Genomic DNA, 14,817 nt, shown 5'->3' on the forward strand with positions numbered 1-14,817 from the left:
TTTCTTTTTTTTTTCTTTCTTTCTTTCTTTCTTTCTTTCTTTCTTCTTTCTTTCTTTCTTTCTTTCTTTCTTTCTTTCTTTCTTTCTTTCCTCTTTCATCTTCATCGAGGTTTGTGTTTTAGATCTCAAGATAAATACCTTGTAAGTGCTACCTCCCTCTAGTGGTAAGGCTCAGTAAAGACCTTTCTACTGCAATACCCGAGATTCAAGACTGCAACATTTTTAGTCAGTTGGGGATTTTAGAACTATTTCTGCGATATTTTTTCTCCCAGAAGTAGTTCTAAAAATCCCTCTCAACCAAATTCCTTTCATGTTCCTTAATACTTCGTTCTTTGTGTGTTTGAGGGCATTTCCCAACCCCCATTTTTTTTTGTTTAGTGTACGATTTGGTGGAAAGGAGGCAAAAAAAAGGGAAATTATTAGCAAAAAATGCATTGTTTTAGGCAAGGTCACCTTCCTAAGAGGAGCAGGGAAGCTCTTATCTGGTAGGTTATCTCACTAGTGCTGACGGGTAATTCCATGTTGACTGGTTAACGGTCACATTCCTGGGGGGCTGGAACTACAGTTAGCTTAGGGATTAAGTCTTGGTTTACTTGGTTTACTGATGTGGGTGTTAGCACAAATGACGCCATTTTGAGCTTCCTGTTTCCTTTTTTAACAAATCTAACTGTTGAAGGATCATTTGAGGAACCACTTTGTGGTTTATTTAACCCAAGATAAAAACATAATACCTGGAAATCTGAGCAGATGGCTGCCTTTATGGAGCTAAGGTTTTTGTTTATCTTTCACTATTATTTTTATTACTGTGGAGCTACCAAGAGCACAGAAATACACCGCCGAGGCTGTCAGTTGTAAGGGAGAGATGGTGAGACTGATGGATTTTTCTGTCTTTTGAAAGTTCACAGAGAAGTGACCCTGCTTTGCATTTGGCTTGTTTTCATCCTGGTAAATGAGGAAAGTCATCTCTCCGCTGGGAGGCTGTTTGTACCAATACAAAGTGTAATAATTACTCCAACTGGTTTCATACTTGCAGAAAATGGTGGCCGCTTGTCCTTCCTGCATTGTTACTGCACTCCGGGTCTGGATGACTTTCTCAGCCGTGCTGGGTCCTATGGAGAAAAAAGACAAGGTTGGTTCTCTGAAATGTCTCAGATGGGTCATGGGGACTAGATTCATTTATGACACAAGGACAAAGAAAAGAATCACACAGCATTTCATTTCCCCACCTCTCTTCCCTCTTAATACCCCTGATTCTTGGACTCCAAGAGGAAGCTAAGGCCCTGTGCTTAGGGCCACACTTACTGAAGCCAAAGGAGGCTATGAATGCCCACAGCAGGCCAGGGTAGAGCATGATAGAAATTCTTCTTCTGGTTGAAGTTTCTCTTGTTCTCACTCCAGTCCAGAGACTGGCCCTCATACGAGTGCCTGAGTGTAGAGTTCCTGGGGCTATAAGATGATTCTGCCCCCAAACAGGAAGTGAGGTTCGAAAATAGGGTGTTATACTGCTCTATTCAGAGACCGAAAATCTATCCCACCGCAAACCTGCTTTGGCTTGGTGTTCTTCTGTGGCAATACATTTGAAAAATGGCTATTATATCCAGTAAGGTACAAAAATGAAGTTTAATTATCTTTTTGTTATCGAATTCTTACTTAATACCATTGTGGTCGGAGACTACATTCTGAATGATTTAAATCCTTTGCAATTAAGTCTTGCTTTAAGATCTAGAATACAGTCAACTTTGATAAGTATTCTTTGTACGTTTGAAAAGAATCTATATTCTGTTGTTGGGGGTTAAGGTGTTCTGGATATGTAAATCAGGTGAAGAGTATTAATTGTGTTGTTCATATTTTCTCTACATTTCTACTAGGAGATGTATGTGTTAATGTCTGCCACTACAGTTGTATATATGTTTATTGATTTTTTTAAATCAACAAATTTTACTAGCTTAATTCTACTGATTCATGTTTGATATATTTTGAAGCCATGCTATTAGGTGTGTATAAAAATAGAATTGTTCTATCATCCTAGTAGGTGGTGCACTTAATCATTTTGAAGTGTAGCTCTGGATCTCTAGTAATAACTCCCGGCTTAATGTCTACTTCAACTGATATCAGTATAGCTACTCAGCTTTCTTTTGGTTAGGGACGCCGACTGTCTTGTTATCCATATGCAACAGAATGAAATTGTATCTCTATCTCCCACCGTATTAAAAAATTAACTTGAAATGGATCCATGACCTCAACATACAAACCCAAACTCTGAAAGTCTTAGAAGAAAACACTGATGTGAATCTGTGTGACCTTGAATCGGGCAATGGTTTTAAAATAGGACATCAAAGCACAAGGAACTAAAGAAAAAAAATAGATAAATTAGACTTCATCAAAATTAAAAGCTCTTCTGCTCCGAAAGATACTCTCAAGAAAGTGAAAAAGACAACCCCCAGAATGGGAGAAACTATTTGTAAATACCTGTGAAGGGTTGAGTATCCAAAATATATAAAGAACTTGTACAACTGAAGGATAAAAAAACAAATAACCCAAAGAAAATTTTAATTTTATCCATGGTTTTCCTAGGCTGCTGGGGATAGTGTGGCTGCGGGTAGTGACTGGGAATGTTACTTTCCTAGGTATACTGTATTTCATTTTTTTAAAATTTTATTTAAAGATTTTTATTTATTTATTCGAGAGAAAGTGAGCGAGCATGAGTGGGGAGAAGGGCAAAGGGAGAGGGAGAGAGAGAATCCCAAGCAGACACTCTGCTGAGCATAGAGCCAACACTGGGCTCAATCCCAGGACCCCTGCATGACTGAGCCGAAATCACAAGCCAGATGCTTACCTGATTGAGCCACCCAGTCGCCCCCATTACATATATATTTTTTATGTAATTTGTATTTTCTTTTTTTTTTTAAGATTTTATTTATTTATTTGACAGAGAGATAGCCAGCAAGAGAGGGAACACAAGCAGGGGAGTGGGAGAGGAAGAAGCAGGCTCCCAGCAGAGGCGCCTGATGTGGGACTCGATTCCATAGCGCTGGGATCACACCCTGAGCAGAAGGCAGATGCTCAAAGACTGCGCTACTCAAGTGCCCCATAATTTGTATTTTCTATCTTGTGTTTTTATTACCTATTCAGAAATCCAAGAATAATTTGTATTACAATTATTTTCACTACCCTAAGCTTTCCTTTATAAATATTAATTACTTTTTTGGCCTTATAGAGGAGTTGGTGAGGTTCCTTCCCCTATCATTTGAATCATTTGATTACAATAGTTATTATTTCCCTTTCATGAAGGAACATTGGGGAAAATGGTAAAAAATTCCATACTATTGCTGATGTATATACAGACCTACAAGGTATGAAGGGATTGATAGTACATTTGGGCAAAATCTCAAAACCCTTGAGTAGTGTCAGTCGAACCCTTAGTGTACACTTCGGTCAAAAACTTTCCCAGTGATTTCTGGAGAGCAGACACTCATCAGAGGATAGAGTCAGAACAGAGTTAAATGTTATCCCTTTCTCTTCATCCTGTTCAATCCTTAGCACCAAACCCAGTGTTTGACACATAGTAGACAGTAAATATTTGTTGAAGATACAACAGTCACAATGTGAAAAGCTTTGCAGGAATTCCTCTGGTTGTTATTTAAATTGTATCTTTTATAACCAAGCACCCAATACTTTGAGGATGAATTGTACAAAGGAGAATGGACATAAATGTTACATGAAAAGTATATTCTTCAGGTCCTGGGATCCAGCCCTGTGTGGAGCCCTGTGTGGAGGCCCATGTCAGGCTCCCTACTCAGTAGGGAGTCCGGTTCTTCCTCTCCCTCTGCTCCCTCCACCCCCCTTGTGCTCTCTCATATATATATATATATATTTCTTTTTTTTTTCCTGAAAGCCACCCACGTTGTCATCTGGAAGACTTTTAGATCTCTTTGGCACATTATGAAACATGTACGGTCTCAATCAGAGAACCTTAAACACCCCAATGAGGTTATCCTTACAATTTACATATCTACTTAAAACACCACCATTTCTTTTCTAGAATATACTGGAGTTAGTACAAATTGTCATAGCTCGCTTGTGTCATTGGAAACTGAATTTCTTATCATCACAGTGATTAGAGCTCTGCATTCATTTCAAGTTGGACACAAACACATTATGGCAAGCCTTTCAACCCCAAACCAGTTCCAGGACAAAGAATGTGACTGGTCCCTCACTGTAGGCTGCAGGTGCCTGGAGAGCTCTGTGCGATGGCTGCACAGAAATCCAAGGCTTAGTCTCCTGGCTGGGTGGCTGTGATACGCAGGCAGGCACGTTTCACTTTTTTATTCAACAGTACTGTGAATCTCCTGTCCTGTTTTCTATCCACATCTGGGCGAATCTCTGTTAGAAGAGTAGGGTTTTTCTCTGCTTCCTTCCTGTACCAAGGAAATACCTCAGAGTCCTCTCAGTGTGATGGTAATTGATAACAGCCGTTTTTCTCTCCCAGGCATTCAGGATTGAAGGACTCTGCTCCACATCCTTTTTTTGGCCACTCGTCCCTGTTGAGGCAATGAAGATGGGTTGCTGGATAATTTTCGAATTTATATTTTATTTCTAGAGTCTATAGGAAACTGGAGAACCAGAATAACTGTCTTCTTTCCCAGATGTGTGATGGCTCTTTCCAGAAGCCTCTGGACTTAACAGTGTCAGCACCTATGACAAATCTTGGACAGATAAAAATATTATTAAGAAACAGCCCCCCCCCCCTTTTTTAACCAGCTTCTTCAGAATGGTACCTAGTGAATAAAAGTGTATGAGTTAACATTTCTGACAGGAGTGTCCAGTCATGTCATCTCTAGGAACAGAAAGTAGAAGCCCTGAAAATAGAGAGTTCTACCTTATTAGGCTACCCTGACTTAAGTATCAAAGTTTTCCTGAAACAATCTTACTGCTTCATGAGCCATTAAAAATCTAGCTTCTCAATTACTGTTAATATATGTAAAATTAATAACACTATTGTGGTTATGTTAAAAAGGAATCTCTTTGTTTTAGAGTAATCCACTTTAAACTTTTAGCTCCAACTTCAGCTTGAAGCTGTCCCGGAATTCCTGTGGCAGTGAGATTTCTCTACTTACTCTCTACTCTACTTCTTCCCCCAAAGCAGATGGCTGTTGGTTATTCAGAGCTTGCTAGGCTGACTGTGTGGGTAGGTAGACTGTGTTGTCTTGGTCCGGTGTCAATGTAGACTGATCCATGTACCTGGATCTTGGATGTAGGATTTTCTCAGCATTCGTGCCTCTCTTCCCTGTGGCAGCCAAACACCGCCATGTTTCTCTGTGCATCTTGTGTAAGAAGATTTTCTGCCTCTTCCTCATCATATAAGCAGAAAGAGTTAGGGGTCCTCGGAAAAAGAGAGATGAGGCATAGCTCTCAGGACACAAGAGAAGTCATTGTAGACCCCCATCTATTTTTGTGAGTTATGCCCACAATGGGACTGTTTGCCCAAGCACAGGGCTCACAGGTTTGCAGAGCTTCTTGAGAGGTGTTGGAATTACAAAAGAATGCAAAAACCTCTGCAGTTAAGGATTTTAAGGAAACAAAGGGAACGAAAAAACTAGCAATCTCTATGAAGCCAGGAGAGAGCCTAACGTATCAGAGATGGTAAATCCGTGGTAAAACTCCCAGTGCTTTTTCAAAAGTAAGGATTGACCTAACACACATTCTTGAGTTGTTTCTGCAGGATTTAAACCCCTTTGAGCCTCAAACACCAGACTGACTGGCGCAGAGAATTGAAGATACTTACCCTTGCTGGCCCTCATGACTTCAATCAACCAGGACCGCGACTCTGTCAACTTGAGGATGGCTCTGCCAGGATTCTATACTGAACTCTCCTTTGTCAAGCACTTCATGAATAAGCATGCACCCTTGGCCTAAAACTTCCCCAATTTTGTTGTTTGAGGTGTGATGGCTTTGGAAATTATTCCCCATGATCTCCCTATTTGCTGCAAATAAAAATTGCTTTGTGTGACGACTCCCCGCTCCATGTAGTCTCTATCCGTAACTCACCAGGGAGGGAACCCATGCTAGTTCAGTTCTAATCGGTAGCAGAATGATTAACTGTTCCGTTACAGGGTTTTCAGCTCAGAGTGTTTTCCTGCCCCTGTACCTTAACCAAAGGTCATGGGCTTTTTCCTTGACTATCCACTCTGTTGCAGTAGATCTCAAGTGTGCCCTAGGAGTGTGTGTGTGTGTGTGTGTGTGTGCCCACACACATGCATGCGTGCATACAAAGAATTTCCTCTTTACTCCCATGCCCAACAGCCCCAGGCTTTTCCTCCATGTGAGAGACTGACCTAGGTAAGGTCCCTAGCTAAGGGTCTTGTGCCTCTTGCAGTCACATTGTGCAGACCAACATCTCTGATGGGGCTCCCTCTGTCACCCTCTCTGCTCCCAGTCATTTTTGTGAGCTTATGGTGGAGGTCTGTGAAAATGTTCCCACCAGTGAATGCAGATTCCTCTTGAGTCTGTGACTCCCTGCAGTTCTACATTGTCATAAGAGACCTCACTCAGTCTTTTAGCTGATTTCTTCTTGCTCATAGGGCAGCCAGCACCTGTTTTACCTATGCTCTGCTAATATGGTGTCAGTCCACAAGCTTACCTGTTCTTCAAGGAAGCTGTTCCTCATTAGAATCCAGCCTACTTAGCTTCCCTGTGACTTCAGGTCTCTGATAGTAAAAGCAAAGTTACGATTTTGCTGTTTATCTAGTTTTACGAGGTAGGGTGGAAGTGACACTTTCATGCTTTACATATCCTATGACTAACTGGAACTCTGTCCATCTTCCAGTGTACCTAAAATTGAAATATTGGTATCAGGAATGCAGCACATACTACATTGTAAATCACAGTTCATAACTGAAATACCTCCCATCTATTCTATCAGAAAAAGACGGCACTGTTTTACCTTCTGCTGGTTGTATTTTGAGCCTATTTATATTTTATTTTTAATAATCTCATAGAAATGAGAATCTTTGTTGGATCTTTGCTGAGGGAGGAATAGGCAAGTTCCAGAATGCATTGTTGTTGATTCTGTGGCTTCATCTAGGTTGGGAATCATAGGAGTAAATCAAGACCCAACAAGAATAAATCCCAAGGAACACTGAAAGGCTGAGGAATCAGGTATTGGTAGTTTATTCTGGCCCAGATGGGTTCTTTCTGGGATCTTTAAAAATGGGTCTTGAAGATGAGCTTATGGATAGCACAGATATCAAAAGAATATCCTCTGTCTTATTATTAACCTTGGTCTTGATCCAAAGATCATGAGGAGGAACATTTTGTAATATATACAGGGGAACTTGGACAGAGACATTTGCCTGAAAGTAATTAGAAGCAACTGAAAGGTTTTACGTGGGACCTGGTATTTTTCTCCTGAACGAACAAGTGACTGACTAAACCAATGGGAGTAAATATTCAACAAGCATAGCAATCTTACTTTAAGTACACACAGATACAGTTTCAGGGGAGGAATGCCCAAATTGTCCAGCAATAGGTGACAACCACAAAAGAGTTGACACTTCATGTATTTCATTTTTGGTTCTGATAAGCTGTCAAAGCCTTAGTTCAGGGTGCAAGATTAAGAAGAAAGGTGGGTAAGGATCTGGCACTGTGTCAGACCTGAAGACACGGAAGTAGGGTCCATTCATTATCCTTAGCAGATGATTCCTAGGAGGGATTTTAGGGAATTCCTAAGGCAAGGAAAATGACTCCTCAGAATGGAAAGACTAGTCCTGTGGACTTGACAAAAACATTTGGGAAGCAGACATCTGAATTAAAAAAACACCTCGTTTAAAAGCCATGGTCTCATTTCTTGTTTCCCATGAACAAGTCAGGTGGCTACGAGATCAACTTCAGACTCCAGTGTCTGTAGTAGTGCCTCACCACATTCATCCTTTCTCTGTCATGATTAATTAAAGCTTGTGATGGGCATGTGACTGTAGGGGGACTTCAATCAACAAACCCAGGTACAGGGAGGATGTGAATCAAAGGGCATGGTAAGCCAAGCTGGAGCTGGCAAGAATTAGGGTGAAATGTGGCCAAGGAGATAGGAAAAAGTGGTCTAGAACATGTTACTCTACTACATGGTGTGATATACTTCTGTCTATAATTATTCAGCCAAGGTTCCATTTCTCTGGCCAGTCCTTAGGCAACCCAGCAAATAAATTTCTATTTTGTGTGCTTATTTTTCCCTAGTGCTTTTCACGATTTATAATACGAAATATGTATTTGATCTTTAACCCTATTTGTGGCAGAGGGCTTCTAAAATTCTTGGAATTTCTGTGATAAGAACAATGAACCTGTCTTTTATGTTAATGATGTGACTTTTGGAAACCCTTAGGCAACCTAAGGATGGGGGCTGTTGCTGGGGAACCAACCGTGGGATTCTTTTGGAACTTTCAGTAACCACCCCCATCCTCCAGGGAGAGGAGAAGGGCTGGAGGTTGAATCAATTGCCGATGACCAGTGATTTAATCAATCATGACTAAGTAATGAAGCCTCCGTAAAACCCCAAAAGGACAGGGTTCAGAGATCTTCTGGGTTGGTGACCCCAAGGAGGTGCTGGGAGAGTGATGTTCTCGGAAAGCATGGAAGCTCCGCATTCTTTCCCTATACTTTGCCTGATGCAACTCTCTCATCTGGCTGTTCCTGAATTCCTTATGTCCTTTTATAATAAACAGTAATCTAGTAAGTAAAATGTCTCTTTGAGTTCTGTGAACCACTCTGGCATATTAATTGGACCTGAGGATGGGGACATGGGAACTTCTGATATATAACCAGCCCGTCAGAAGTACAGATAGCAACCTGGGTTTGCAACTGGCACCAGAAATCTAAGGAAGGTGCTGTTGGAGCCTCACATCTATAGCAAGTTGGTCAGAAGTACAGGTAAAAACCTGGGCTTGTGATTGTCATCCTGGGTTGGAGGGGGTTCTTGGAACCTCCAATATGTAGCCAGTGTGTCAGAAGTACAAGTAGCTTGGGCTTTCAACTGGCATCTGAAGTAGGGGGGAGCAGTCTTGTGGGACTGAGCCCTCAACCAGTGGGATCTATCTCCAGATAGATGGTATCAGAATTGAGTTGAATTGTAGGACACCCAGCTCATATTGGAGAATTGCTTGGTGTTGTGGGAAGCCTCTCCTTCCCCCACATTGGAATTGGGTCCAGAAACCCAAAAGAACCATCTTCCCCAAAAGATTGAGTTGAGCACGTATAAAATCTGCAATAATCAAGTATAATCTTAAAATACTGTCCTTCATATGCTGATTTTTTAAATGACCTACTCCATGGGAAGAAATAAGAAATATGATGATATCTGAGGAGTATGACTTTTGCAAATGGTTCTGAGTGGTCCCCGAGCCAGCTGTGAAGGAGTGCTTTCTGGAATGAATTCAACAACTTCCTTTTTAGATCTTATCTTACACACCTTAACCACCAGCTGCTAGCAAATGTCTGGGTAAGGTTTGAGGCTTCCCTGAGAATATGGGAACAGGCAATTATCTCAGATTGAGCTCTGGGCTTTTTGTAAGGCCCTCTCTGAGACAAGAGAAATATGTTGCCGTCTTCCAAATGTGATGATGATATGATGAGCCTGATAGTTTTAGCTGCTTTCTGGAAATTCACAAAATACTGACCCTGTGTATCTGTGTGCTGGCAAATGAGGAAAGTCATCTCCCCTTGGGAGGCCTTTTGTACCAACACAACATATAATATACAACCCCAGCGTCATATGAACAGTCCAGTTTCACAGTCTTGCCCTCCTGCCTTGATGTTGTTGGTTGAGATTGAATGACCTTTTTGGACATGCTAGATCCTGTAGACAGAAGAAATAACAAGACTGATCTGCTGAGCTGATCTTAAGGCAGTTGGCTACTAGGTCATGAGTTAAATCTTCAGTCAAGGCAAAAGGAATAAAAAATCTGGTTCCTTTCTCCTCCCTTTATTCCCTCCAGAGTGTCTGTCATAATTAGCCATCATTTATCCCCTCTTCCCCCCTTCCCACAATCTCAAAAAGATCAGAAAGATGACCCAGCTCCTGCCCTCAGGGTGCTGTCACCGTTATAAGCCTCTCCCAGACTCAACCAGGTACTGATGGACTGACTGCCACAACAACGTGCACAAAAGCCTCTTCAGGGGAGTGGGCCAGGTCAGCTCCTGGGTGGCCTTCCTCAGCAGCAGTTACCTTCGAGCTCAGAGCGAGGCCCGTTGCAATTGTTTCCAGAACGTTGCAACTCTGGAGGACAACCAATTAGAGAGACATCACAACACTTTCACTCTTCCCACAGGATTGTATACATCTAGCTAGAATACTTTTAAAACAATGCTTCCCTGTGGCCAGGCTGAGAAATGTTGATTAAAATGTGGATTTGGGGGGCGCCTGGGTAGTGCAGTCATTAAGCGTCTGCCTTTGGCTCAGGGCGTGATCCCGGCGTTCTGGGATCGAGCCCCGCATCAGGCTCCTCCGCTGGGAGCCTGCTTCTTCCTCTCCCACTCCCCCTGCTTGTGATCCTTTCTCTCGCTGGCTGTCTGTCAAATAAATAAATAAAATCTTTAAAAATGAATAAATAAATAAAATGTGGATTTGGGCTTTTCTTTAATAAGTTTACATCCAAGATATGTCCTTTTCTTGCTATAAGGAAAAGCTTAGCAATGTACTGTGTTAGAGAGAGAATTACTCCAGCATTAAGAGGAAAAAGAAAAATCAAGGGAAAATATATATACAATTATATATAAACATATATCTGCATGTGCATGTATGAAAACAAAATAATATTTTAAATAGTATAACGTTCCATTGTACCATTTGCTTGTTCAGATGCCTTCTGGTGCTCATTAATGCCTTCCGAGTAATGTACAGGCATCTTATAATGGCTTATAATTATTTTCACAAAGTGATTTCTGCTTATTACTTTAGTTTTATATTTACTGTTGCCCATTTTGAGTTGAATGCTCCAGCCATTCTGAATTCCTTTCATGTAATTCTCTTAAACTAATTTTGTCTTTATACTTCCGCACATTCTATTTCTCTTCTTCTGTAATACCCTTTGTCTGACTCTCTCTTTGACGAATGCTTTTATGTCTTTTTTTTTTTTTAAACTTTTATAAGTCTTAACTTAAATCACCTCTCCCAGATAGCTCTCTGTTACATTCTGTTTCCAATTTAGATGCCTCGGTTAGGTGGTTTTATTTTACTTGCCTCCTATGGTAGCATTGATTGCACTATTTTGTAATACACTCCATAATATTATATGTTTCCTGAAGGCAGACACAATGCCTATTTCTTTTTGATTGCATCTCCTATATTCAAGTCTAAGGTACACATCAGGTGTCTAATATATGAACTGTTAGAAGAATCTCAAATAAATAACACATTTGGCAACTTCACAAAGAATATGATTGTTCATTTGTAAAGTTGAGAGTATGGCTACTTTGCTGTGTTAGTTTGAGAAATATAAATAAATAAATATATAATTTTATTCATGACAAAATTTTGGCTTTCAGTCCTAAAATTCACTATGATCTTTACTGTCTTCTATGCAGGGAGGTGGGGCAGGGAGCAGAGGGAAAGGGACAAGCAGACTCCCCACTGGGCGGGGAGTCCACAGGGCTTGATCCCAGGACTCAGGACCTTGAGATCAATCATGACCTTAGCCAAAGGCAGACACTTAACTGACGGAGCCACCCAGGCGCCCCTGTGCGGTTCCTATTTTTAAGATCACTTCCCCCACCTCTTCTGTCCTTCAACCTGATTAACTTCTACTAAACTTCAGGTATCAGCTTAGGCTTCACATCACAGACTCTACACTGTCTTTGACTCACTACTAAGGCTGGGTGACAGTGGGACTCTATGTGCCTTCAGATCACCCTTTGATTTCCTAAGCCTGCTTTGGCCAATTTGGTATTGCAAATCGTAATGGAAGTAAAGGTTTAAAAGATGCTTTCATGTTTCAAGTCTTGCTCCCCCATGATTGCCATGGAAATATGCCTGACCTAGGCTGCTGGAGGATAAGGCGAGTGGAGAAGAGTGGAGTAGTCTTAGTTACCCCAGACAAGGCCATTCTAGACCAGCCAGCAGCCAGTTGATCTTCAGACATAACAGTGAGCTCAGCCACGCCCAGAAGTGTTCATCTGCCTCCAGTCTAAATTATCCATTCACAAATTTGAGTGAAATAATTTGCTGTTTTAAGCTTCCGAGGTTTAGAGTTATGCACTATTACTGTAATAATTGTTTACAGAAATAGCAGGAGAAGTGGGTACTTCATTGAACAGCCTGTGGTGTGGCTTTGAGAAGATAAGGCTATATTTCATTACAATAGAATAAATAGGTAGGCTCTCCAGTGAGCTCTGTACCGACTCCACGGTTAGATGTCTCACGGTTCCAGAGATCGGGACTCTCTGAGCCCATCCAAAATGGAATGACTATTGAAATCATCTCCTGTGTAATATAGCTTCTTAACTCAGGGACCACTTTGGAGGGCCACATGATTTTCTTCTTAGAAAGGTATCTCAGGAATGCCTTCAGCTTTTTGGTGATGAATCAGGAGAAGGCTCCTTGGCAAAGATTACACACACATGTACACACACGACACGACACATACATTATGTGCACAAATAGTCTCTTGTTTTCTCAGGAGAGCCATGGGTGTCTCATCCTATTTCTCTTTTTCTTTTTGGTAGTTGGCATCTTTTTTCTCTGTTCAGCTTGAAATTCTACATTTAAGGGACTGACAATTCAAGGCATAAAGAAGAAAATTTTTTCATAGAAATTCAGGTTGACTAATTTCCTTCTATTCATCACGTACGTGAAAAGCATAAAACCAGTGGTCAGTAAACGTTTGAGTGGAATCCCATCCTCATTAGGCTGTAAGGAAGTGATATCATCTAGTTCTAGCCTGTATTCCACAGCAACCTGAGTGATTAATAAAAATGCCAAGGTCATACAAATCGACAGTGGGGAAGTTGGAATATAAAACATCAGGATATTTTTTATTAGCTATGAGGCTCATTTCATTACTACTTATTTGTCGGAAAGGGGAATCCCAGGTAAGGAACTTGGGCCATTTAGATCACTTAAGTCTGAAGCTGCAAACTGCTTGTATTTTTATTTGAATGATAACCCTACTGGAGACTCCTGATTAATAAACATTTGGGATATTTGGGATGTTTGGGATACTTCTATGTCTTCTGAATTCTTAGAATGACCTTGGCCTGGTTCTTCACATTTTGAACTGCACCCTAAATGCTCAAATGTGATGTATCCATCTCATCTGGGAATCGGGATGGCTCCCCAAAACAAGATCCTTGTGGCTGACCAGCTTCATGACATGCCTGTATTTATTATGATCCCCAGGGCAGCACCTTTTCCTGATGGACAGCGTGTCAAATAGTTCAGTGTCTTTCTTGGGAAAAGGACACACAGTAAGTGATTTACTGAAGCAATGCCTGGAAGTATCTTGTGAGTGATGAAACAAATAAATGATTATGACTTATAACATGTATATTCTCAAATGCATTTAGTGTAAAGATACAATTATCTGGAAGTGATGATGAGGGATTATTTTGTTCATTTGACACAAAAATGAAGCACATAATTGCTAGTACTGAAAGGCACACAAATATTCACTGGGAGAACTTGAAGTAGGACCCCGGTTTCCCCATTTCAAGTGTATCTTTTCTCCGAAGCTACAGGGGAAACAGTATTTTCATTCCAGAGTCTAGTGGAATTAAAACATCACCAGAGATGGGTGCTTCAGCTAAGTAGTACCCCCTCTCTGAAAGTGAAAAGGGAGAATGATTAGACTTTTTGATACCCTAAAACCCAAGGAATGACCTTAACTTATTTGTAGGACTTGCTATGTATCTAGTCTTCCTTAAAGCTCGGCCCACTCTCCTATTTAAAGCACACCCTCTCTTACTGCTGTGTGTAACTGGAAGCAAGTACGTGCCTCCCAGTAGAGACCCCAAAGAGGCAAGGAGCCAGCTGCAGGTTGAGGTACAGGCTGCAGGTGCCTGGAGAGCACTGTGCACGTGCTGCACAGAGGTACAAGGCTGAGTCTCCAGGCTGGGAGCCTGCGATATGCAGGGACAGGCGTCTGGCACTTTTGTTGAGGAAGACTGTGAATCTTCCATCTTCAGTTTTACCCGTAACTGAGAATATCGACATCAGGAATTCGGGACCTTTAGCAGGGTATTTTTTGTACCACGGGAAGTAATCAAATAAATCATTATTGTAGTCATAGTTCAGAATAGAAATCTTTCCTTCTTGCACGTTCAGGGATGGAATTTGCTTGACTTGCTGCTGGTCACCCGTCTTCTGTTGACCATTCACCCCTGTTCGGAAAGAGAATAAGAGATTTTAAATTCTATTCTTTAAGTCCCCACAGAAAAACATCATGAGCCAGAACACAATGCAAAATAAAACACAACTTCCCAATGATCCCATCTCCCAGCCTTGTGGCGCCTCATGGAGGTTTTCTACTATATTCAGACCTCCCGCCCAGAACTCACAGCCTGGCTGAAGCCACAGAATCAACAGCGATGCCCCCAGGAGCTTGTCCATTTCTACCATGGACTCAGGTTGTCTTCTCTTCTGCCCAAGCAACGATAAATCTGATTTCAACTTCCTGCACTTCATTCATTTCCTTCCACAGAGCCTTCTATTTAAAGTATGAGCAGCCCTGTTTTTAGCTGTTTATCTTTGTGAAAGGAAGCACTGCCCCCTTTAGTCCTCATGTAGAAAAATTCTGAAAATGTATTTCTCTGTTTCCTAAAGATCAATTTGCAATC

General features: G+C 41.3%; 1 long non-coding RNA gene and 2 gene segments (V, D, J or C); 1 reads left to right on the plus strand and 2 right to left on the minus strand.

Moving 5' to 3' along the window:
- Positions 1-722: 722 nt before the first annotated feature.
- LOC103680942 lies at positions 723-6,013 on the plus strand. Of its 2 annotated transcripts, none has more exons than XR_573190.2 (3): positions 723-865; positions 1,034-1,129; positions 5,723-6,013. It is a non-coding gene; the product is annotated as an uncharacterized LOC103680942 (long non-coding RNA). The 2 variants fall into 2 exon arrangements; XR_005832353.1 differs by having other exon boundaries at positions 809-945.
- Positions 766-1,572, minus strand: LOC121100626. The segment is given in 2 exon segments: positions 766-1,109; positions 1,303-1,572. Coding segments are annotated over 2 exon segments (459 nt in total).
- A 7,929-nt stretch (positions 6,014-13,942) lies between the features above and the next one.
- LOC103680948 lies at positions 13,943-14,590 on the minus strand. The segment is given in 2 exon segments: positions 13,943-14,361; positions 14,539-14,590. Coding segments are annotated over 2 exon segments (471 nt in total).
- Between the last annotated feature and the right edge of the window lie 227 nt (positions 14,591-14,817).

Source organism: Ursus maritimus, unplaced genomic scaffold (genome assembly GCF_017311325.1).
Source record: "Ursus maritimus isolate PB19 unplaced genomic scaffold, ASM1731132v1 scaffold_42, whole genome shotgun sequence".
Lineage (NCBI taxonomy): Eukaryota > Metazoa > Chordata > Mammalia > Carnivora > Ursidae > Ursus > Ursus maritimus.